Genomic DNA, 25,703 nt, shown 5'->3' on the forward strand with positions numbered 1-25,703 from the left:
TCCATCTTTTAAGGGAGATTTCCAAGGCCGAGGAGGTCGTAGGTCCATTCCCTCCCTCCCAGCAGTCCCTGTACAGGAAAGGGTCCGACACGTCCCCTGATTGTCTCATACGTAACCAGTGCCATTTCCTTGGGTGTAAAGGAGCCTGGGAAGTCTTCCTAATCATTCTGCTCGCTGCGTGTGCTGGGAAAGAGAAGCCCAACTCAGAGCAGTCCAGCACCTAATTCGTTAAAAGCAACCTTGTTTAACGCTTGGGGAGTAAACCTTTTCACAACCCCTTTAGTTCCTTTGAGGCTGTCCCATGTGCCTGAGTGTCTTGTTTCTGCCTCGAATTCCTCCTCTCGCCCCTGACCCCAACCCTTGCTTCACTGTCCCTGAGACCTCATTTCCCAGGGAAGCCCCTCTGCTCGCCACACCCCCCAGGCCTGTCTCACGCTCGCCTTGTGACTCCACGTCACTCTGTGCCTTCCGGTCACCACGGCACCGATCACATTGCTCTGTAATCTCTTGTTCATTTGCCTGAATTCCACTTGGGGATGATAGGGACCATTTCTCCTCTTTGCCCTCCTACCGCGTGGCCAGCCAGTGGCATCAATCAATGAATCATTTAACCAAACTGTGTAATTAATAAGATCTACGATGAGTCTGGAACTGTGGCGTGAGCCAATGGGTGGTCCAAGAGCAGGAAAACAGCCCTGGCTCAGCCACTGACAAGCTCTGTGTGGGCACAGTCTTTGTATCTGTGTACCATTCTTCAAGACCTTTTTTTTTTTTTAAGTTTATTCATTGATTTTGAAAGAGAGAGAGAGAGAGCATGAACGAGCAGGGGAGGAACAGAGAGATAGAGGGAGAGAGAGAGAATCCCAAGCAGGCTTCACCCTGTGAGTGCAGAGCCTGATTGAGTGCAGGGCTCAATCTCACAAACCATGAGATCATGACCCGAGCCAAAATCAAGAGTCGGATACTCAGCTGACTCAGTCACCCAGACACCCCCTTCCTCAAGACATTTTAAGGATTATATGAAACAATTAACATAAAGTCCTTGGTACATAGTAAACACTCCTTGGCTGCTGTTATTATCATCTGTCATGGGGAGAGGGAGTGAGCTGGCCAGCGGTAATGAGGGACCAAAAATGAAGAAACAGGAGATCTAAACCTTCCTTCCTTCCTTGTGTTGATATGCTGATGAAAGTCAGAGAAAGGAAAGATCATTGTGCTTGGAGAGAGCAAGGTAGAGTAGGTGAGATGGAAACTGTTCATCTCTTGGGTGTTTTTTAATTTAATTTTTAATTTTTTTCCCCTTGGGTGTTTTTTTTTTTTTAAAGGAAACACTTACGTGAGACAGAATGCCTGCAGTCTTCCCAGCGTTTTGCATGTGATTATATTCTCATACACCCTGCTATCCTGAATCCAGGCTACTTAACAATTACATACGCATTAAGTCTTCACAACTGTGTGAAATGCTACTATTACCCCACTTTCCCGAGGAGGAAACAAGCACAGAGAGGTTAGGTAACTTGCCTGAGATCACACAGCCAGTAGGTCGTAGAGCCAGCATCCGAACCCAGGCAGGCTGGCCCCAGGTTCCTGTGCCAGAATTGCCCCTCGGAGCACATGCACTTTGCCCGGCACGGTGAGGGGGTCAGATGCCAGAGACTCTGCTCTTTAGTGGTTTACTACTCGGGCAAAGAGTTACAATGCCCTTGTGAAGTCAAACTTGAGAAACAGAGGAGAGGACTGTAGTCAGGGTGGGTTTCCCGGAGGTAGAAGGGAGGACGAGGACAAGGAGGAGTGGGCAGAGGGCAGGCAGACCTTTCCAGGCAGTCTGGCCTTCTGGGGCAGGAAGAGCTGTCTCAAACGATGGCAGGTTTGGGGCGTGGGAGCGGGAGTGGGAGTATAGCGCGCAGCCTTCTAGACGCAGGGTGAGCCACGTTAGGCTTTGCTTAGACTTGATCGATGGTGATGGAAACAGAGGTTGAAGATGCACCTGACCACCATGCGGGATAAACACGAATTGCGGGGCGGGGTGTGGGTGGCGGTGCTGAGGATACTGTCTGCGCATCCGAAAGACACTTAAGGTTCAGTTTCCCCCTCTACCTTGTGATGGTAGAGGACTGGATGGACTGGATGGACTGGAGGACTGGATGGACTGACGGAATGTGCAATGATGCAGTTAAAGGCCTGAAGAAGAATTCAGGAAAGTAGCTGCAATCGCTGGGAACCCAACGTTTGTGTTCTCAAGTTCAGCTGACTGTTGAGCAGGGCTGCAAAAACAGCCCTCAGGTGTCCTCAGCGGGCTGGTGATGTTATTCAATCAGATGTTGATACATGAAAAGAGTGTTTCTGGTTTGTTAAATTACCACACTGCCAGCGAGGGCTGCCGGTTTGATTTGCACCTGATATGATAAGAGGCTAATTATACGGCAGGATGACCCACGTGGCAGGACACTGTTCAGTCATAGCAACACAATATTTATCTGGACAGCAGACAGTCAAGCTGCTAATTCAAGATGCAATCTTTTCCAGGGACTCGGCCAATGCAGTAAAAACAACTTTCCCCCTTCCTTACACAGACACCCTCTGGTTCTCGGAAATACAACCACAGGTTATTTTCTGATTAGCTACCGTTGTAAAAACTTATTTGCTGATGACCTTTTTAAGAAGCATTTTATATTAAGTAATCACCATTATAAAAAGTCTGATCAGTGACAGGGCACCAAAACACAGAATCCCAGAAGAGATTAAATCCTTTGTGGATTTTAAGAGTAGAATTTCAGGCTTACTTTCTTTTGATGTGGAGATTTTATATGATCGCAAAAGGAATACATGTGTGGGAAAAGTTTTGAAAATACTTAATGCGCACAAAATAAGAATCCTAGAGATCATCACTAATAATATTGGGGTGATAGTTCCTTTGACATGGTTTTCTTTAATCGGTTACAAATAGACACATTCTTTTTATTTAATGTTTTATTTTTGAGAGAGAGAGAGAGAGAGAGGACACAAGCGGGGAAGGCTCAGAGAGTGAGGGGGACGGAAGATCCGGAGTGGGTGCTGCACTGACAGCAGAGAGCCCGACGCGGGGCGCGAACTCACACACCGCGAGATCGTGACTCGAGCCGAAACCAGACGCTGTAAGCTGGTGAGCCCCCCAGGGACCCTGACGCATTTTTAAAAATAATTTGTAGGGCTGTGCATGTGTGTGAAATACAGGGGTTGGCACACTGGCTCGCACTTTATTCTTACATATGGTCTATTTACAGTAGCGGAGTTGAGTAGTTGTGAAGAGACCATATGGCCAGCAAACCTTTGAATATTTACTATGTGGCTGTGGACAGAAAAGTTTTCCAACCTGTTTTAATATGTTACGGATCCCACTGCCATTAGATGTTCTTCAAAATTACGCGTTCATGGGGTCCCCGGTGGCTCAGTCGGTTGAGCATCCAACTCTTGATTTCATCATCCCAGGGTCATGGGATCAAGCCCCATGTCGGGCTCTGTGCTGAGCATGGAGCCTGCTTGGGATTCTCTCTCTCTCCCTCTGCCCCTCTTCCCCATTCACTCATTCTCTCTCTCTCCAAATTAAAAAAAAAAAATTGTGTGTACAAGTGAGTAGATTGAAGTTCTGCTTGTTTTCACTGTGTCCCTTATTCTCTGCATTCAATCAGTAAACCTGTTTGCCTCCAGGATATGTGCTAGACAGCCCCCCCCCCCCGCCCCATCATCCCCTTGAACCTGTGCCGGCTCTCATCCCTACCGGCCTCCTCTCCTTCCTCGATCATGATGAGCTGGTCCTGGTCTCCACACCTAGCCAGACCTAACTATTTCGATGATTTTCCATTCCACTTGGAACATGGCATGCGCCAACACCGAGGGACCTCGGATGCAATGCCCTCCTAGCTGCCAGGATCCAAGAAAAGCTTTTGGCCACCTGGAATGTATGGGCTTCCAGGCATATCAATTTAAAGGGCCCAGTTTTCTACTCATACTGGTTACAGTCACTCTAAAATCACTGTTGGCTAATTTCGTTACGTTGATAACATAAACTCACGTCTTGTTTACGTCATGTGTCAGCTTGAAAACGCTCCTTTTCCGGGTCTCCCTCCACGTCCATTCTGTTGAAACCGGGGCCACTTTTTGAGAGTAACACATTTTCCAGGTTGTCGTCACTCCTAGTTGCGATGGAGCTCTTTAAAAAAAAAAAAATCAGTCACTGGAAATTGTACCAAGCGGTAAACAACTGTTTTGATCGGTCTCTGTTTTATCTTTTTCCCCCCGTTTTATCGAGATATAACTGACACGACACTGTGTAAGTTTAAAAGGTACAACATAATGGGTAGATGTATGGAATTTTGCAAAATGATCACCACAATAAGTTTAATGAACACTCTTCACCTCATACAGTTACAAATTTTTCTTCCGTGGGACGAGAACTCTCTTATCTACTAAGACCTTCTCTCTTAGCAAACGTATGATGTTATTAACTATAGTCATCAGGCTGTGTGTTGTGTCCCCAGAACTTATTTACCCTATAACTGGACGTTTGGGCCTCTTGTCCACTTTCACCCAATCTCGCCAACCCCTGCCTCTGGCAGCCACCAATCTGCCCATCAGTCTTTATCATGCGACCGCTTGCTATATTACTCTTTCAGTAAATTATTTTATTTTATTTTATTTTATTTTATTTTATTTTATTTTATTTTATTTTATTTTATTTTATTTTATTTTATTTTATTTTATTTTATTTTATTTTATTTTATTTTATTTAACTCCAGCACAGTTAACATACAGTGCTCTATTAGTTGCAGGTGTACAATATAGTGATTCAGCAAGGGCTCTCCTTAATTCCCTCCTCACCCATTTGCCCCACCCCTTTTTGGATCAGTTTCTGAGAGACGTATTTGCATTAACACTTAGCCCCTTCAATTGTGATGCCACACCCCCCACAAATAATTATGAAATCTGATAAGTGCCCTTTTCTTTCTCTTTAGTTATGTTGTTACTTGTTTATTTTATTTATTTTATTTTATTTTATTTCATTTTATTTATTTTATTTTATTTCATTTCATTTCATTTTACCAATTCTATTGAGTAACCCCTATGACATCTAAAAGCTTCCCATTGATGGATGTCATTTCTGCCATTCTTCTTCCCCGAGCTCTTTTCTACTCACAGTAAAGAAATTCAAGTTGCAGCCCTCGTACATGACAGATTGAGTTGGAGCACAAGCATGTGGCCACATCCTCTTTTTGAGGGTTAGTTTCAAGTGAAACAAAGCAAAGCATGTTTTAAAGGGATGACGGTTACCCCATGGTGGACTCTGAGGTCCCCCCTTGGGAATGAACCCTGGTTAATACCCCTCCCAGGAGGAGCCTCGCTTTTGCCCTCAGGGTTTGTAAATGGCGAAGAGCCTGGGAACAACTGTTTCTCATTTTGGTGAGACTCCCAGTCCATCTCACTTGAGGACAGTTGCGCTTTCATGGGGAGGGAAGGGGACTCATCATCCTGAGACTAGGTACACATAGTGTCCCCTCTTGCACATCCATCCACAGCTGGTGCTTCCTGGCCTCTGTTACAGCTTCTGACATGGTGTGTCCCTTGCTCTGTGCTTCTATTTTGGACTCGAGGTAGTTTTAGATTTTAACTGCTTGTGATGGCCACAGAAGCCAGATCAGGAGTCTTAAGTGAGTCATGCCCTCCACAGTTTTCGATATGACTTGTGATTTCATTGTCTCATTAAGTCAAGTTTGATATAAACAATTCACGTTGGATTGAAAGCAGCATCTGGCAGTGAGAATCCACTATGGAAATTTATGATGAACTGTGTGTGTGGCGTTGCCATGGTTCGATGCTAAAAGTAGGTGCAGGTAAGAAGCCAAGTCTCGTTTCCATTTTTAAACCATGAACTTCCTCTAATACTCAAAATAGGAAAGAAACATGAAAGGTAAGGACAAATGGCACACGTGGAAAGGAAACCTGAACTTGGTTTCAATCCTGGAAGTTTTTTCAGAGTAAGGGAAAAAACGGCAGGTTGTTACGGCTTTCCTGAGAACACCTTGGGAGTAGCTCACACATGCTCACAGCTCACCTCCAAGGACACTGCTTCCCCCAAGGAGCATGCCCGGTGCCCTGTCTTGCATATGTCCAAGGAGATGGGTGCACAGGCGTCTGTTGCCCTGGGCCAGCCCACCTCTGACTGCTGGGTCCAGTCCTGGCATTGTCTCTTGGCTGGTGCTGACACCGGGTGGGAGGGAAGCAAGATAATCATGGGGGCTCTTGGGGAACACGGGGTGCAATGTGGTTAGCACCGGGCTCAGCCAGAGAGTGCGGGCCACGGTTGGGTAGGTCGAGGGGAGCAGTGCTAAGAGGGCAGCGAGGTGGCCTCTCCAGGTCTCTGAAGAGGCGAGGAGTCCTCGGAAAGGGCAGGTGGGCAGAAACCAGTTTGTGGCTGGCACGATTGGAGCACCGCCATCAGTAACATGGCACTGGATTATAACCCGAACGATAAGCTCTGAGTCCAGCTGAGTCTTCACTGATACAAATGATTGAATAAATAAGTGAATGAGGGAGGGAGACAAATCTACTTTGCAGAGGAATTTCAAATAGTGTGTATAGTCACCACTGCCCCATTCAGGAGGCAGAGCTGTGTCTTTGTGCAGCCCTCCCTGCCCCTTGAATGTGAGTTGCACTCAGTCTTGCTTCCCGAAGACTGTAGCATAGAAAGGGAAAAGCAATAACCTTCCAGTGGAGAAGCCTGGCAAACACGGCTTTATCCAAGTGAGCAAGTTAACATCAGCAGGGAGAAGTCATGTGGGCATCATGGACCCCTGACATGATGTCAGGAGAAGGGCCCTTCATCTCCGTGATCTTTTTCCCCAAAAGCCACAATCTCCATCTAATCATGAGAAAAACATCAGACAAATCTAAATTGAGGGGCATTCTCCAGAATACCTGATGTCTACAAGATACTCCTCAAAGCCATGAAGGTCATAAAACCAAGGCAAGACTGAGCAAGTCTCCGACCAGAGGAGACTGAGACGCTATGGTGACCAAACACAATATGGCGCCTCAGACGGGCTCCTGGAAGAGAAAAAGAGTGAGTGTGGGTGGGAACTGGTGAAATACAAATGAGTCTGGGGTTCAGGTCATGGTGATATACCAGTGTTGGGTTTCGTTTTTGACAAGTGTACCGTATTAATAAAAGATGTTAACCCAGGGAAACTAGGTGGGGGGTGTGTTGGAGCTCTGTGTACTACCTTTGCCGCTCTTCTATGAGTCTAAAATTATTCCGAAATTTAACATGTATTAAAACAAATTTGCGTATGCTTATGGGAGAGAAGCTGTGGATGCTGGAGGAAACCTCTCATAGGAATTCCTGGAGACAGGAAGTCAGGGATTAACACCATGAGAGGCTCACTGGATCCGGTTTCCCTTCCAAGGCTCTTTAAGGTTCACATTTGGGTTTATTTCTCTCTTTTTTTAAAGGTCATTGTTTTGCTAGTCACTGAAGGGGTTTTACTCACACCCTGATAGACATGATGTCACTAATGGGACACCGTAAAGTTGCTATTAGCATATCATTTGGAAGCCTGAGCGGCCTAAAGGAGGCAAACCACGTTTCCGAGAGATCAGGTTTATTATCAGACAGTGGTTGAGGCAATAGGGAGACGCCATCCCATTAGGCTACCGGAGGGACTTGTCCTTTCCTTCAAGAAGAAATTGTGAGGTCTCTTAAGGCCCTCCTCTTTCCCACTTACCAAGACCACGAGATGTTCAACTTTTCTTGTTGCAAATGCTTCTAAAGGGGTTGGTTCCTCTTCAAAAATACCCCCTTGCCTGGAGGAGAGGTTCTCTCCGTGTCTGAGGAGATCTCTCATCCTCAGGCTGCCTCAGCAGGGGGAGCTCCCCCAGCCAAGGCCACAACAGGGCCACATGGCACACCGTGGAAAGGGACTAGGAAACTTCCTGGTCACCCAGCCTGTAACCCCAAAAGTAATATGGAAATAATGATTAACTATCGTAGGACTGTCGAACTGAAAAGTCTTCATTTTTGTTTGGCTTCTCCACAAAATACTGGGGGAATGTATCGCCAGGAAGCATCTTATCAGGGGCTATTTAAGGAACGAAAAATAATTGTTGACACTGACATAAGCAAAATATGATAAGGACGATCAACATGTAACAAACGTCTTACGCGATCCATAGTTAAACAGAAAGTTACGATGGCCGTCTTTGGTTATGTTTTTAAAAAGTTCAAGAGGTGAAGTTTGTTTTGAGCTGTGTGTCACTCTTGTAGAGTCACCCCGATCCTTACCGTCCGCACAGACCTCCGTGTCTGCAATTTGTGGCCAGAAATTTTCCATTTCCTGATGTTTGCTAAGAGCAGTGGGGCCTGCCAGAGTTCTTTCTCTCCTGTGGCTATTTGTTCTAAGTTTCTTGGAACCAGAGATTCTCTGTCGAGGACCTTCACCCCCCGAAATACACGTGCAGACTTAGAAGAGAGCTTTAAAGAAGCAAGTGAGCAAGACATCGCAGGACAGGTGTCTTCTGCGGAGGGACGTTTGAACCAATGATAACATTCGACTTTGATTTTTGTCAGTAGGTATATTCCTCCTGGAGTTTTATAAGTTTTTCTTTCTCTTTTTTCTGGGGGGGGGGGGAGGGTAGTTTGGGGATGGATGGGAGGAAGAGAGAAAGAAATTAGCTTGATCCAGAGTCATGTCAACTGTTTTAAGGAGAGAAGGGGTGAGGAAGTAAGTAGGAAAGAAACCAGTCACAGGTGACCAACAGGCCCTCTGAGAGGAGATCACAAACCAGAGTTTGTAGCGGCCACGTTTAGTGCCACAAAGTGGGTCTCAAGAAACGCAGGACGCAACAAAAAACGAGCCAGTGCCATAGGGTGATGTGACGCGTGAGGTCCCAGCACCCTCCCTGTTTCACACGGTCTTTTTCCCTGGTCTTCCTTAAGCCATTGCCAGATTGCTGCTTCTTCCTTCTGTCAGTGTTTTTCCTGAGGCTACGCTCCTACTCTCTGTTCATTTCAACTTCCTGCTCTTCTCCCCCATCATCCCTTACCCCCGACCCTTCCTGTTGTGATCCCACTGACTACTCAAAAGGGTTACTTGCCATGTTCACGCTTCGCTTCGTGGATCCCAGTGGTTGACAACTCCTGTATATCCCAACTTACCAAGAAACAGTCGGCTCTAGAACAATGAGAGTGTTAGGGGTGCCAGCTCCCTACACAGTTGAAAAAATCCACATATAACTTTTAACTCCTCAAAAACTTTACTAGTAGCATACTGTTGGCCAGAAGCCTTACTGAGCCCATAAAGGGGTGATTAACACACATTTTGGATATGTGTTGTATGCTGTATTCTTACAATAAAGTGCTAGAGATCTGCTGGTGGGAATGCAAATTGGTGCAGCTGCTCTGGAAAGCAGTGTGGAGGTTCCTCAGAAAATTAAAAATAGACCTACCCTATGACCCAGCAATAGCACTGCTAGCAATTTATCCAAGGGATACAGGAGTACTGATGCATAGGGGCACTTGTACCCCAATGTTTATAGCAGCAGTCTTAACAATAGCCAAATTATGGAAAGAGCCTAAATGTCCATCAACTGATGAATGGATAAAGAAGTTGTGGTTTATATACACAATGGAATACTACGTGGCAATGAGAAAGAATGAAATATGGCCTTTTGTAGCAATGTGGATGGAACTGGAGAGTGTGATGCTAAGTGAAATAAGCCGTACAGAGAAAGACAGATACCATATGGTTTCACTCTTATGTGGATCCTGAGAAACTTAACAGAAACCCATGGGGGAGGGGAAGGAAAAAAAAAAAAAGAGGTTAGAGTGGGAGAGAGCCAAAGCATAAGAGACTGTTAAAAACTGAGAACAGGGGCGCCTGGGTGGCGCAGTCGGTTAAGCGTCCGACTTCAGCCAGGTCACGATCTCGCGGTCCGGGAGTTCGAGCCCCGCGTCGGGCTCTGGGCTGATGGCTCAGAGCCTGGAGCCTGTTTCCGATTCTGTGTCTCCCTCTCTCTCTGCCCCTCCCCCGTTCATGCTCTGTTTCTCTCTGTCCCAAAAATAAATAAACGTTGAAAAAAAATTAAAAAAAAAAACAAAACTGAGAACAAACTGAGGGTTGATGGGGGGTGGGAGGGAGGGGAGGGTGGGTGATGGGTATTGAGGAGGGCACCTTTTGGGATGAGCACTGGGTGTTGTATGGAAACCAATTTGACAATAAATTTCATATATTGAAAAAAAAACAAAAAAAACCAATAAAGTGCTAGAGAAAAGAAAATGTTATTAAGGAAATCATAAGAGAAAATACATTTACAGTCCTGTACTATATGGATTGGAAAAAAATTCATATATAAGTGGACCCATGTTGTTCAAGGGTCAACTGCATAATGAACTTTTATTGAGAAGAAACATATTTGGTCAGAAATTTAGGACATTAGTGTTCCCTCACAGAGATCAACGTGACAGAGACACAGCTAGCACAGGACATGATTCTTGGAGGCTCTTGAGTCTGTTCCCTAGTAGCCTTTCTACCCCCGTCTTCTTTCCATTCCTTGACCCTCTTTCCCTCTGGCCATTTGCTGACTCTTCTCCCCTGTTGTAATCCTTCATCACATGCCATCCTTCATGAAGCTTTATTTCATCACACCACTTTGGGGGTGGGGCACAGTTCAACCCATGACAGGGTCAGATGGCAGGTGTAGCATGGACCAGACAGGAAGGGTGTGAGAGTCACCCGCTGGCCAGCCTGAGGGTTTGTGGCGACGTTGGGTCCCGTTGGGGTCCCTACTGAGACCATAACAAATTATGTGACATTCTAGCACAACCTAATACAATGGAAGTTCCAAGCAATAGGGGTAAGAAAATGGTGCTATATTGGGTCCTGCAAGTTGGTGGCCTAAACTGATGAGCATGAAGGGGTCCATTATTGATCATACCAGGTCATGAGGTGCAGCTGGGGACTGTCCTAGGCTGGGAAATAGGGTGACTACAGCGATACCTCCAGAAAAAGAAGGAAGGTCAACCAGAAAACTGGAGGGCAGGGACTTCAGGGGTGCCATGTCTTCAGGGGTGCTATGGTTTTAGAGTACCAGCTATTTTTGGATGAAAAGAAATTTGAAGAAAACACTCCATGTGCTAAGCTTAAAAAAAAGGAAAAAGATAAAATGGGTAACTGGGTTGATTCTGTTCTCATTATTTTGAAAAGAGACCAAGGAAAAAAGTTTCCACTTTCTCTTCCAGGCTATCCAGATGATCTAGGTCGTAGGTTTTCCACTGGAGTACCTGGAGGAACTCTGGATTTCCAAGGACTGGATTCAGGGGCTGTGTCTGGGGGGCGTGGGGGTGGGATTGAGGCCATGTTTCAGTGCCCTGGCTCCCATTTAAACCTGGGTAACTCTTTTTGGTTGTTGTATCTTTTCTGTACTAAAGTTTGTCATAACATAGCATTTGGGGAAACAAAGTTTCCGTTGCTGTGAAAGGCACCAAGGACAGGTCTCCGTGTGACTCCGCCAGCCAGAGAGCAAGAGAGATGGTACCGACCCTCTCGTTAGGGTGAGTGTTGTGATTATTCATCAGATTACTGAGTGCTGTGACTAACACCACATACATATAGGGTCATCTGATCCCTTGGTTTTTTGTTTTTGTTTTTGTTTTATCTAAAGGAAATGTTCCTCTTTTACTTTATTCCAAAAATATACTGGCTTTGATCCTAGTCCCATACCTCTATTCCACTTCTGCAAAGCACATAATACATACTCTGAATTGTCCTGGGAAACAATCTCTCTTGGCAACACGGGGAGCCTTCGGTGGGAGATGAGGAAGACGGACAAAGGGACTTCTGACCCTTTTTTTTTTTTTTTTTTTGATTTAGGTAAATATTTATTTTTGAGAGAGGGAGAGAGAGCCAAGTGGGGGAAGGGCCCAGAAGGAGGGAGACAGAGGGTCCGAAGCAGGCTCTACAGGGACAGCACAGAGCCCGATGCGCGGCTCGAGCCCACAAACCCCCAGATCATGACCCGAGCCAAAGCCAGACGTTCAACCGACTAGCGCCACCCCGGTGCCCTTGCAATTCTTACACTTCTGAGTCACTGGGTGCAGGGCAGTCTCGCTCACTTGGGTTCTCTTTCCCTCATTCTTTCAACCCATATATGTCTGCACCAAACAGTCAGCTCCTCGAAGAGGGAGACTGTGACTGGCCTGGCTTAAGTGAGAATCCTGAAGCCTGAGATTTCTGCTGGGGATGTGCTTCTGAAGGCCCTATTTCCCAAGTGAAAGAGCAGGGATTTTTTTTTTTCTTAAAAAACATTTTTTAAAGAATATTTTTCATTAATGATAGCAAGCTACAGAAGAATTCCCCTTCCATTTAAAAGTCATCTTTCTTTTTTGTATTTTAAAAACAATTTCTTGGGGCGCCTGGGTGGCTCAGTCAGTTAAGCGGCCGACTTCGGCTCAGGTCATGATCTCGCGGTCCGTGGGTTCGAGCCCCGCGTCAGGCTCTGTGCTGACAGCTCAGAGCCTGGAGCCTGTTTCGGATTCTGTGTCTCCCTCTCTCTGACCCTCCCCCGTTCATGCTCTGTCTTTCTCTGTCTCAAAAATAAATAAACGTTAAAGAAAATTTTTTTTAATTAATAAATAAAAAATAAAAACAATTTCTTTTCTTACAAGAGCAATTTGTATATATCTGTTACAGAAAAATGGAGAACCCAGACAGGCAAAAAGAATAAAATGGAAAATATTCCTTATTTACTTCAGCCAGGGGAGAAAACCACGATTAACACCTAAGTATAGATCCTTCAAAATGCTTTTCCTTTCTTCTTCCTCTCCCTCCCTTCCTTGTCTTCTTAACTAAGAAGATCTGCCTTTCTGTATCTTCATACGTATCTTTCCAGATATTTTCACCAGGATATAAATGTATATTTTTATATGAATGGTACTATACACCTTTTCTTTCCTCTCTCTTTTTTTTAGCTAACTGTACCATGGAGAGATTTTTATAACAATCTCATCCTTTTTAGCAGCAGCACAGGATTTCACTGCACCGAAATTTAGTTAATCCCGTATTGACAGGCCTCTACGTTGTTTGGGGTGTTGTTTGTTTTTGTTTCGTTTTGTTTTGCAGTTATAGGTGCCTATATTTATCTCTACATTCAAAAGGTTTTCGTATGATTTATGAAGTATGTAAGATATTACAAATAACATGACATTGAACATATATATGTGCTTATAGCTTAGCATTGCACAGTATATTTACAGGGCATGTACTGCTCAGGGTATTTGATCACAAGCATTTGGCCGCCCTTAGGCTAGGCGGCAGAGGAAACCAGACCGAACTAGGACAAAAATTACAGTGAGCACAGAGTTTCAGGGTGGGCTACAAACATAGATCAGTGCATTAGAGCTGATGGTCAGAACCTTCTCTGTGGGTGAAGAAGAGCAAAGAGAGCATACAGCTTCCATTTTTCTGACCCTGTTAGCCATTTGGAACATTTCTTTACTCACATAATTAATATTCATTACTAACATCACCTAAAAATATCAGTTTGTTCATGGAGCACCTGGGTGGCTCAGTTGGTTAATCGTCTGACTCTTGGCTCAGGCCATGATCTTGGCTCAGGTCTGACGTTTGGCTCAGGCCATGATCTCGCGGTTTGTGGGTCTGAGCCCCACATTGGGCTCTGTGCCGAAAGTGCGGATTCTCTCTCTCTCCCTCTTTCTCTCTCTCTGCCTCTTCCCCACTCATGCTCACTCTCTCTCTTTCTCAAAATAAATTACTAAAAAAAATACTAGTTCTGTTTCAGGATCTAGCTCAACCATTGCTGAGATACAGTAATGGACAGGAAGGGTCATTGCCTGCTCTGAGAGGGAGAGATTCGGACAGCCGGTGTGTAAACAGCTGATGTGTAAACAGATAGTAAGATGACATATTGCTAAATTTTATGGAGAAAATGCATCAGAATCATGGGACTGAGAATGATATGAGGGATTACTTTTTTAAAAAATTTTTAATGTTTATTTTTGAAAGAGAGCACAAGTGGGGGAGGGGGAGAGACCCCCCCCCCCCCGAGGCAGGCTGCAGCTTGCTTCAGCTGTGCTGACAGCTCAGAGCCAGATGCAGGGCTCGAACCCACAGGGAGATCGTGACCTGAGCTGAAGTCAGACGCTTAAACAACTGAGCCACCCAGGCACCCCAAGGGATTCCTTTCTAAAAAAGGCAAGAAATAGAAAAGCTTAAGGGAAGGGCAGGGGGCAGAGATGCTGCATCCTCTTTGGATGTGGTATTTGGAGATACTGGTGGGACTTCGGGAGTTAAAAAGATAAATCGAGGCACACTATAAATTTGAAGAGATTATCTGCACAAAAGTCAGTTTGAATCAAGTGGCACCAAGCTGGAAGTGGCTGGAGCACTCCCCTGACGGGACCCAGGGAAAGACTTTGCTAGAGATTCTGTAGGAGCCAAGCAAGGCAATGATCTGATTGGTTATATGGAGCTCAAGCGACTCCCTTCTTTTGGAAAGCCTACTGGCTGCTTGAGATCGGTCCTCCTTAGATTACCCTTGAGGCATTTGTAGGCTCACATTTGGGTTTGTTAAAGTGTGCTGCTAAAGCATGAGAACCATTTCGATCTAACGGCCTCCTTGTTTAATTAATGCGGCACAGGTGAAGATGGTGAGTAATCAGTGGCGTGTGGGTAAATTTTGAGCAACTGACTCACAACGGGTAGGGATCAGGCAGCCGATTTGTAGCATTTGCCAATTTCCATGGTGCAAAGGCTCCCACCACTGCTGGCCCCAACTACCTATTTTATACCACTGGACGCGAGAGGGAAGAGATAGGAACAGTTTCCATGAGCCAGTCAGACCACAGCTGGTGGGTGGTAGGACATATGGGCTTGGAATTCTGGGGCATGTTTGACGGGGAATATAGATTTGGGCCTACAAGTGGGGGGTTAAAGGCTGGGAAGAGAGAGATTTCCTAAGGAGATCATATAGCATGAGAGGGGACTTGGCCGGTGTTAGAACACTGGGACTGTGCTCTCCAAGTGTGGGTCCCCCATCAGCAGCATCAGCAGCATCTGGGAGCAGGTTCATGGCACATCCCTGGCCTGCGGAGTTAGAGTGGCCGAGGGTGGGGAAGCCCTGTCCTCGTGATCACCAGCGTTGAAGAACCAGTTAGAAGAAGGGCACCTAGAGAGACCAAGAAGGAATGTTGAGAGAAGCTGGAGCTGAGCACAGGAAGTGGAGTCTTTGAGCCAAGCATGGGGACAGTGCCAGGACAGAGGGAAGTGGGCTGCAGTGAAGGGCCCCCAGGAGGTCAAGTCAGATGGGATGAACAGTATCAGCTGCATTTGAAGAGCGGTACCGGAGTCATGGTGGGGGCAGGAGGTAGGTTGTAATTGGTGAGGAGTGACTTGATCACGGGCCATTGGTTAGGACCTTTGGCTTGAAGAACAGAAGACAAAGGTTAGTAACTGGGAGATGTGTGCTCAGTGATAAGGTTTCTGGAAGAGGCCTGGATAGATTTGTGGCTGAGAGAAAGAGCCAGTAGAATTTGGAAAGGTCCTGAAGGCAAGAAGGAGGTGGGATAATTTTGGCACAAATTGGAGAAGAGTAGAAGGGAGGGAATCAAGACCTTGGGATGCACCCTGGCCTTGAAGAAGTTACCTGTGGGATCTTATCCTTGTCTTCAGAGGCTGGAGGGAAGGAGGGATGGAGAAGATTCTGGCAGATGGAGTAAATACTCCATGGACTCTTCTTAGTACTGTCCTATTGATAGATCTTCTGTAAATCTCTACCCTTATCCCTTTTGATGAAAAGTGATTCTGGAAATGTTCCTGAAGCAGTTGGTAAGATTGTGTTAGCCAGTCTGCTCTCACGGGAACTTTTGTTTTATTTCTAACTTAAACCAATTTTGGCAAGAGAAGTAGAGAATTAAAGTTCTAAAGCTGTACAGATCACTAGAAATGCAATACAAGCGACGTATAACATTTAAAATTTCTAGTAGCCGCAGCAAAAAATAAAAAAAAAACAGTGAAAGTAATTTTAATAATATATTTTACTTGATTGATACACCCCAAATCTCATCAGAACATGTAGTCAATATGAAAATTAGTAATGAGATGTTTTACATTCTTTTTTTTTTCTGTGTCTTGAAAGCCTGCACTAGCCACAGTTCCTGTGCTGGGTGGCTGCCATATTGGACGGTGCATCTCTAGAGTCCATACGGTTCTGTAGCACTGAACGCTGATAGAAGAAATAAAAATGTGCCTGTTCTTAGGAGGTAACAAAGACTCTTTGGTCAGCCTCCTCTGAGCTCTTTTGCATCTAGGCTATATCCTTGGGTATGTTCTCAAGAACCCAGTTTGCTTGCTTGTTTTTAAGTTTTTATTTATTTAAGTAATCTCTACACCCAACAAGGGGCTGAAACTCACGACCCCAAGATCAAGTGTTGCTTCCTCCTCCAACTGAGCTAGCTAGGCACCCCCTCAAGAACCCAGTTTTAGCAGGAGTCCTGTCAGGTCCGTTTAGCGGGAACCCCTCACCCTTGACATCTGATCATCCTCAGTCTCTGACCAAATTCCTCATCTCCCAACTCCCCAGGTAATATCTGACCACCTTGGCCTCCCTTCAGCAAGAATGCCATCAGGTCAGCTTGGCAAAGAATCACCCTCCCTATCTTAGTAATTTTCTGTGCACCAGTGACTCCCCCCTCCTGCACCGGTACCCAGCACTTGGCCATTCATGATAATATTGCCCTGTAACCCTCAAGAGAGGGAGGATCCCTCCTATTGTCTCTGATAGAAAGTTCCAGAGCCTTAGTGAATGCTGCCAAAGAAGAGTGGGAAGAAAAAAGTCAGACCAATGATTATGTGAAGAGAAAAAGCAACATCAAGAAAAGTGGACAATTAGCTTTGATATGGCAGCGACTTCCTTAGGTCATCCTATACGACTGAACTGCAAAGGAAATAAAAATGCTTGTTTAACATATACTACTGAAACCGAATGTATACAGATTTTGGGGGAGTATGAATACAAGACAACTTGAACTGTGGAAGTGTGTGGCACACGAGCTTTCGCCAGAATGTGTGGCTTCTGCTGTCTGTTCAGCTGGAGAAGTGAAAAGAATGCTCTGCACTCGGGTCTCTCCTAATTGGTCAACGGTGGGTCTCCTGACTTTGCCGGGCCCCTTTTCTTCAGCACCCAAAATGTTGGATGGCTTCTGGGGCCCTCAGGGTTTCTCCCACGTCTGTATGCTGTGAGTCCTTTCGTCCAGGATGCCCAGTGAATTGCAGGTCAGCAGTGCCGAGGAAACCCTTGCAACCCCAGCCCCCCACAGGGCTGAAGGTGGCACTGACGTTAGGAAGCCACCCGCTGTGTCAGCGATGTAGCTACACTCTGGTTTCTGTTACGGTGTTGTCCCTGTTCCCCCCCTCATCCTTGTGAATTTCAGAAGCTCACACATTTATACCTAAAGGAGGATCCATTGTTGGAGCAAGTAATTTAAAAATGCATGAAGGAGGGGCGCCTGAGTGGCGCAGTCGGTTAAGCGTCCGACTTCAGCTCAGGTCACGATCTCGCGGTCCCTGAGTTCGAGCCCCGCGTCGGGCTCTGGGCTGACGGCTCGGAGCCTGGAGCCTGTTTCCGATTCTGTGTCTCCCTCTCTCTCTGCCCCTCCCCCGTTCATGCTCTGTCTCTCTCTGTCCCAAAAATAAAAAAAATAAAAAAAAAATAAAAAGTTGAAAAAAAAATGCATGAAGGAGTACTTAAAGGAAGTATTTTAATAAATATTTCATATTAGTAGTAAGTCATCTGTTGGGACACTAATCAGTTGTCCTTTGAACTGAGAAGCACATTTCAGGAATCTATTTAGTTCTGTAGTAACTAACCAACTAAGTTTGACGACAGCTATACTCAAAAGTTCAAATGTTTATTTATTTTATTTTTTTAATTTTTTTTAACGTTTATTTATTTTTGAGACAGAGAGAGACAGAGCATGAATGGGGGAGGGGCAGAGAGAGAGGCAGACACAGAATCGGAAGCAGGCTCCAGGCTCTGAGCCATCAGCCCAGAGCCCGATGCGGGGCCCGAACTCACGGACCGCGAGATCGTGACCTGACCTGAAGTCGGACGCTTAACCGACTGAGCCACCCAGGCGCCCCTATTTTATTTTTGAGAGAGAGAGAGCGAGAGCCCACATGAGCAAACGGGAGGAGCAGAGAAAGAGGGAGACAGAGGATCTGAAGCAGGCTCTGTGTTGGCTGCAGCGAGCCCGATGCAGGGCTTGAGATGCGGGGCTCGAACTTACAAACTGTGAGATCACGACGTGAGCTGAAGTCATAAGCTCAACTGACTGAGCAACCCAGGTGCCCATGCGCTCAGATATTCAAAAAATAGTAAACTGGGAGTTTAGGGGAACAAGAGTTAAAACTAATGGGGTAGAATTGTTAAAATTGAGAGTTAGATCGTAGAATTAGCTTTTTGGCGTTGATAAGTGTGAAGTGCTGAGTGGGAACCTGGGTGGCTCAGTTGGTTAAGCCTCTGACACTGGTTTTGGCTCAGGTCATGATCTTGAAGATGGCGAGGTTGGGGCCCATGTTGGGCTCCATGCTGACAGTACAGAGCCTTCTTGGGATTCTCTCTCTCCCTGTTTCTCTGCCCCTTACCCCCTCCCCGCTCATGTACATACACCCATGCTGCGTGTGCTCTCTCTCAAAATAAATAAACAAACTTTAAAAAAGGTGCTGAAATATTCTCACTGATAATGTTTGCAGTGTTGCAACTTTTCTAACAATACAGCACCCTGCTTTGGGTCTGAGAGGCATTTGCAAAACCTGATTTTCAGAACTCTGCTATGACTGTTTTCTTTCAAGGTCAAAAGTGTTTGAGTTATGTGTTTGAGTATCTGCACTGACTTAACCTCAGACTTTGAAGTCTGGAGCTTTCAATCTTGTGTGAGGTATTAAAGAAATTGTCAGAATTGTGACATGCGTGTGTCACAAAACAGCTGACACTATCCCAAAGAAAGCAGATTAATATGTTATCTGCTTCAACTCTTCCGTTCTTTAATGCTCTAGAAATCACTTTGACACACGTAAATGTCAAATATACATTAAATGTAGATAAATTGCTATGTAGTAACAATGGGACATACACATCTAAAATTTTTTTTAATGTTTGTTTATTTTTTGAGAGAGAGAGACAGCATGAGTGGGGGAAGAGCAGAAAGAGAGGCAGACACAGAATCTGAAGCAGGCTCCAGGCTGTCAGCACAGAGCCGGACATGGGGCTTGAACTCACGAACCTGAGATCATGACCTGAGCCGAAGGTGGACACTTAACCACTGAGCCGCTCAGGTGCCCCGTGGAACACACACGTTTTTAAAAGTAAAACTTTCTTCCTTCCTTCCTTCCTTCCTTCCTTCCTTCCTTCCTTCCTTCCTTCCTTCCTTCCTTCCATTTATTTTTTGAAAGAGAGAGAACAAGCAGGGGAGGGGCAGAGAGAGAGGGAGACACAGAATCCGAAGCAGGCTCCAGGCTCTGAGCTGTCAGCACAGAGCCTGACGTGGGGCTCGAACCCACGAACTGTGAGACCATGACCTGAGCTGAAGTCAGACGCTTAACCGACTGAGCCACCCAGGCTTCCCTGTTTCTATTTGTTTTGAGAGAGAGAGAGAGAGCACGTGGGGGGGGGTGGTGGCGGAGAGGGAGGGAGAGAGAGAGCACACAAGAGAGAGAAAGAGAGAGAGAGAGAGAGAGAGAAGAGAATCTTAAGCAGCCTCCATGTTCAGTGCAGAGCTTGACATGGGGCTCGATCTCAAAAATCATGAGATCGTGACTTAAGCTGAAATCAAGTGTCAGACGCTTAACCAACCAAGCCACCCTGGCACCCGAAAAGTATGTCTCTTAATAATTAGATCCTGCTTACTACTTTACCTAATGTTCCTAATCAGGAAAAAAAAATGATCTCAACTTTTTATGCAAAGCTTTTAGGGTATATTCCTAAAAGAACCTCGGTAGTATTTTTCTTAGCCTTTTTTTTTTTAAATGAAGAAGGAGCTATACTTTCTTTTTTAAATTGAGATATATTTGACATATAACGTGCATTTCAGGTGCACAACATAGTGATTTGATATTCATATGTACTGAGAAGTGATCAACATGATGTCGAGTTAACATCCACACACACAGTTAACAATTTTTTTTTCTTGTGATGAGCACTTTTAAGATCCATTTTCTCAGCACCTTTCAAATACACGATACAGTGTTATACTCTGTCATCACCATGCTGTACATTACACCCCCCAGGACTTCCTTATTTTATAACGGGAAGTTTGTACCTTTCGACCACCTAGGTGCAACCTTCTAGCCTCTTTAGAAGCAGGAAAAATTGAAGTGATTTTTGTCCTGCTCATAGAAGCTGCAGCAAATGAGGGTACTTGGTGATTGATTACACGTATGTAACGATGAGCCAAGCTATAAAAATATCTTGGGCACGCGGCCCAGCCGTGTGCCAATGTCAGGCTGCTTGCTCTCTGATGACAGAGGGGAGTCTGTGGGAGGAGCCCTGTTGCCCAAAAGAACACACGGGCTCATTTGTGTCCATACCCATTCTGGGTTGAGAAATCGAGATGACCCAAAGGAAGATTTTCTTGCAAAACAGTGTCCCTCAAAACACAATTGTTCTTGGTGTGTGTTTCTCTCTCTCTCTCTTTTTTTTCCCCTTTGGAGTAAACGACCTCTTGCTCAGTGGCTGAGCGTTCTCAGAACAAACACGGCTCTCAGCTCTGGCACGTCCAGCCCATCTCACTCTCCGCCCCCAGCCTCCTCCTCTGAGTCGGAGATATGATGGCCCAGGCTGAAGTTTTAGGCTCCCCATGGCCATGCCACCCTTCAGTGGGTGCCTCGTCATGCCAGGAAAAGAAAACAAGAAATGGGAAAGAAAAAGGGTGGGCAGGTCTAGGTGAAGTCATCCCAATAAAGGTTAATAGCTGGGCGGTGACACCTTCTCACACCACTGGAGAGAAAATGCTTGCTCCCAGCTGCCTGTCACGGTACTGGGAGTAAGAGGTGACCTATTTATTTTTAGAAGGGGACAGTCATAATAACCCGGCTCCTAGCTTCATTCAAGGCAGGCAGGTGCTTTGGACGTTTGTAAACACCTACTTTCTGAAGAAGGGAGGAGCGCTTTTTTTTTTTTTTTTTCAAAAGGGAAAGAACTTGAAGGCTGGGGATCTTCCCCCGGGACACTTGCTGTTGAGTGGAGAAGAAGCCATTGTAGCACACGAGTGCTACAGCCGTGTCCACTCGGCCATTATTTTTATAGAGGGCAGAAATGCCTGAAGGTGACGACTTTGGACCAGGCCAAAGGTAATTGCGATATATATTTACTTTTTCTTGAGTCTCTTTTATTTGCTAGTTATCTTTTTTAAAAGGCATTATCACTCATTTCAAAGTAGTTTAAAACAAACAAAAAAAAAAGATGAGGAGTGCCACCCCTCAATTCCAGGAAACTGAAGAGAGAGACCTAAAATTAACCGAACATACACTAGAAACATAGGTGAATAAGTGTTTTTCTTAAATGAGGAAGGCATGGCCTGAAAGTTTACAAAATGTTTCCCCCTACACCGTGTAGAATCCACTTGAATTTTTTGATGTTCTTTAACTTTAGATAATGGTTGTTGGAAATCTAAGCTAGCGAATATTTTGTAAAATGTTTGAACACTTCTAAAGGTTAAAAATTAGACCAATATACCAATTATGACATGGTGATACTTCCTTTTTTTGCTATAGTTCTTATCTTTGGAAATGTGATCAGTCCCCCCGCCCCCCCCCCCATGCAGTACATTAATTGTATCGGTGTTTTTATTAACATTGAGCTCTAAGAAGGGGGAGAGCCAGGAAGAGAAGCAGGCAGTTATTCCTGCTAATATGGGCCTGACGTGTGCCCACAGTGAAAGTCTCCATTTCTAGCCCCGTGGCTGTGTTCATAAACTTTGTATGGATCGGTTTCACTGGAATGCTAAGTAGGGCCATTGAGATTCAGATAGGAAGGAGAAAGAAAACTGTTAAAAACAGAAAGGAGTTAAATGACAGTCTTATTATTGTCAGAAAAAGTGGAAACTGCTAACTCTTTAGGAACAGGAATGCCAAAATATGTTTTTGTCCTCCTACTAAAGACAAGCATCCCTTAAAGGCACAGCATAGGGAATAGTCAGTGGTATTGTAACAGTGCTGTGTGGAGACAGGTGGTGGCTACACTTGTGGGGGTTGCAGCATAATGTGCACACTTGTCCCATCACTGTGTTGTACACCTGAAACTAATGTGACATTGTGTGTCATCTATACTCCCCCCCCCTCCCCCCCCCCCCCCCCCCGCCAAAAGAAAACAAAATACCCATCCCTTTTCAGCCATGGCTATAAGGGGTGTGTGTGTGTGTGTGTGTGTGTGTGTGTGTGTGTGTGTGTGTGTGTGTAGGTGTAGTCCTGTCCTTAAAAGCTTCTGTTTAGTTTTCTAGTCTTTATTTTCTTCCACATTCTTTTCCAGTACATTAAAGGGGACATTCAGTTGACATTTAATTTAATAATGAAACAACTTTCCACATAAAATGAGACGTTAAATCGAGTACCTAAAGATGACATTTATGAAAGTGCCTAGATTCAGCCCATGGACTAACTAGTTAAGAAAACATTTTCAGAGAAGTGTGAATGCCAATTTAGGTTTGAGATGATGGGTTGATCTGTTGATACTGTGTCCCCCGCCATGTCATTTCAACACTTGTGAAATCAGAACTTTGTCTTTTTCTCTTTGCATCATGGCATTCCTCCCAGCTCCCTGCATAGAATTTTGCACAGGAGAGGCGTTTTTAATAAATATTTGTTGGATGAAATGTATTTATAAAGCATTTTAACACCTGCAGCAAATATTTAGGCAGCCTGATCATCTCAGAAACTAAAGGGAGAGATTCGGCAGAAATGTAGGAAAGGTGCCTCTAATGAAATGTAACATTATCACAATTAAATTAAGTAGTAAATAATTATTGGTAATTATACATATTTGGAATGAACTGTTTTAGACATAAACAAACATAAGATCTTTTGGTTTTTACAAAGGGTAAACAGGCGAGAAGACGACTCTTAAGTATATACAACATACAAGTATCTATTAATGGTTCTTAGGACTGTTACCAAGGACTAATAATATATTTTCTGAAAATGGGAAACTCCTTCTCACTCCTTTGAAGTGCTGGACCCCTACCCAATTTTTTTATTTTGATAAGGTAAATGTCAGCTCTTAACAGTTAATGGTTTTCTATACAAAATACTTTGTTTTGCCTCATACATTCTTTTTTCCCTCTATCTGTGCAGAAAGTGAGAAAGGGCGCCCAGGCCAGGGGAAATTTTAGAGCCAGGCCAGAAATAAAATATTGCGCTTGAGGGGGAATTTTACTCTCGCTGCATTTGAGATTGGATGCCGTTGGCTCACTCCCTCTGGTGCCACGTCTGAAGGAGAAAGAACTATTACAGCTTGTGGCTGCTGACAAAACGTGTTCTCAGCGTTCACGTTCAGCCGGTTCTGGTTGAATTTCACAGTCAGGCTCTTTTCGTGTTACTTTCGTCCCATTTTGCAATTTGGCGACCCGAATTGTAACAGGCAGTGTTTGTAACAGGCAGTGAGCTAAATCTGCATTTAGTCTTGGAAATCGGCGGAAACCAAACGCTGCGGAGCTCCAGGCACACCGGGCCCGACCGCCGTCTGCACGGAGGGTCCACGGGCTCCAGGGTACGATCTTGTTTCACCAAACGGACGAACGTGAGCACACGTGCCTGGGAGGGGAAGGGGCAGAGGAGAGACCCTCCTCCTCCTTGCTGTTTATCTCGTTCCCTGAAATAGACGCTCTTGGTGAGAGCTTCCACAGACCCTCCATGCCAGTGTCAAGGTCAGGAGATGAGGGGAGAGGGTGTGAAAGGTGCCATCCCGAAGCAGGGTAAGGAAGGCAGACACCCAGGCAGGAAGCACTTGGTGCCAGAGGAGAAGGAAAAAGCGTGGGGGCGGTAACCAGGGAAACAGACAGGATCAAGAAATGTGAGGAAAATTACAGTCTGGCCAGAGGCCCGGCCCTCCACGGTTTCCTGCCCCACCTCATTTTGGTCTCCATCGTGGAGGCAGCAGCATAGCCCCTCAGGTGTCTTTAGCAATGGGGAGGGGGGAGGCTTAGGTAGGTGACACGTGTCCTATTCCAGCTGCCAGGAAGGGGGATGGACCCTAGGCTACCAAGACTGAGCATTCAACGTGCCTTATCATAGGAGCACTTCCCCAGGAGATCCCTGGGTCACTCTGTATGTGTCTAAGTGCTGCATCGAGGCCACTTCCTGTGCCAGGTGACAGGGTGATGAGTTAGGCCCCCGCTTTCACAGGACATACTGTCTGAATGGGGAAGACAGACACTAAACAAGTTAAAACAAATAAGGAAAGAATATATATATATATATATATATATATATATATATATATATATTTAAAATTTATTTATTTTGAGAGAGACAGAGCATGAGCAGGGGAGGAGGGGCAGAGAAAGAGGGAGACAGAGAATCCCAAGCAGGCTCTGTGAGGCGGAGCCCGATGCAGGGCTCAAACCCACGAAACCATGAGATCGTGACCTGAGCCGAAATCGAGAGTCGGACACTTAACCGACTGAGCCCCCCAGGCACCCCAGGAAAGAGTATCTTAGATACTAAGGGCTAAAAATTGTCTTAGCAGTAATGTGGGGGAATGCTTGGTGTGTGTGATAGGAAAAGAGCACTTATGAAAGCCTCTCCAAGGGGGTGTCCTTGAGCTGAGATTTGAAGGAGCCAGTCATGTGGGGTGTGGGGAGAGCGCAGTCCGGGAGGCAGACCCAGCACAAGCACTGACCCCGAGAGGGGAGCACAGTGATGCCTGCTAGGAACAGGAGGGCACAGGGATGGGGGCCAGTGCATAGGAAAGAGGCTGAGGCTGGGTCAGGCAGGAGGCTGGATGTTATTTAGAGAGGTGAGGATTCATTAAGGGGTTTGGAGCAAGGGGATTGGGATACGGGGCCATCTGTGTTCTTCAGCGACGTTATCAGGTAATATGCTTTTGTGAATTGGCCTGAGAGCCTCCGAGCCATGTGTAACTTCTCATGAAGCATGGATTCTGACATGTAAAAAATGCTAATGTTTGGAACATCACAGCTTCATAAGTTGGGAATTAGCCATATCGGTATTTCAGAAATCAGTATAAATCAGACATCAAGAAAATCCAAGGATACAGGTTGATCTATTGGAGGTTAAAGACAGCACTATTTATGAAGGTAGTTTGTGGTCACCCTCGGGTCCCCTGCGTGATGCTAGAGCCCTGTCCCAGGTGCTGGGACTTAGGGGCTCTACCTTCCACAGAAAGAGGGCAACTTTATGTATGTATGTATGTATGTATGTTTATTTTTGAGAAAGAGAGTGTGCGCACACGAGTGGGGCAGGGGCAGAGGGGGGTGAGGGGGACAACGATCCGAAGCGGGCTTACACGGACAGGAGAGAGAGCCTGATGGCGGGGTTCAGACTCCGAACCGTGAAATCATGACCTAAGCCAAACTTGGATGCGTAACCGACTGAGCCACCCAGGCGCCCCAGAAGAGAGCAACTTCAGACAGAGTCTGACCCAGT

At 45.5% G+C, this 25,703-nt stretch overlaps 1 protein-coding gene and 1 long non-coding RNA gene across 5 annotated transcripts in view; both read left to right on the forward strand.

Annotated features, from left to right (window-relative positions):
* The window catches only part of RETREG1 (reticulophagy regulator 1), a 131,688-nt gene that overhangs the window by 71,377 nt on the left and 34,608 nt on the right, over window positions 1–25,703 (forward strand). The window contains exon 1 of one of the 3 annotated variants that reach the window (XM_006928098.5): window positions 20,629–21,392. The exons of the other annotated variants lie outside the window; for them this stretch is intronic. Coding sequence (XP_006928160.2) covers window positions 21,358–21,392 — 35 coding nt within the window. The 5' untranslated portion in view covers window positions 20,629–21,357. Of the gene's footprint in view, window positions 1–20,628; window positions 21,393–25,703 lie in introns of those variants that run through there. 3 annotated transcript variants of the gene reach the window in all.
* Window positions 10,302–17,013, forward strand: LOC109492196. Of its 2 annotated transcripts, XR_006586253.1 has the most exons (3): window positions 10,302–11,581; window positions 16,183–16,306; window positions 16,627–17,013. It is a non-coding gene; the product is annotated as an uncharacterized LOC109492196 (long non-coding RNA). The 2 variants fall into 2 exon arrangements; XR_002146000.2 differs by lacking the exon at window positions 10,302–11,581 and having other exon boundaries at window positions 14,172–16,306.

This window comes from Felis catus, chromosome A1 (genome assembly GCF_018350175.1).
Source record: "Felis catus isolate Fca126 chromosome A1, F.catus_Fca126_mat1.0, whole genome shotgun sequence".
NCBI classification, from domain to species: Eukaryota; Metazoa; Chordata; class Mammalia; order Carnivora; family Felidae; genus Felis; species Felis catus.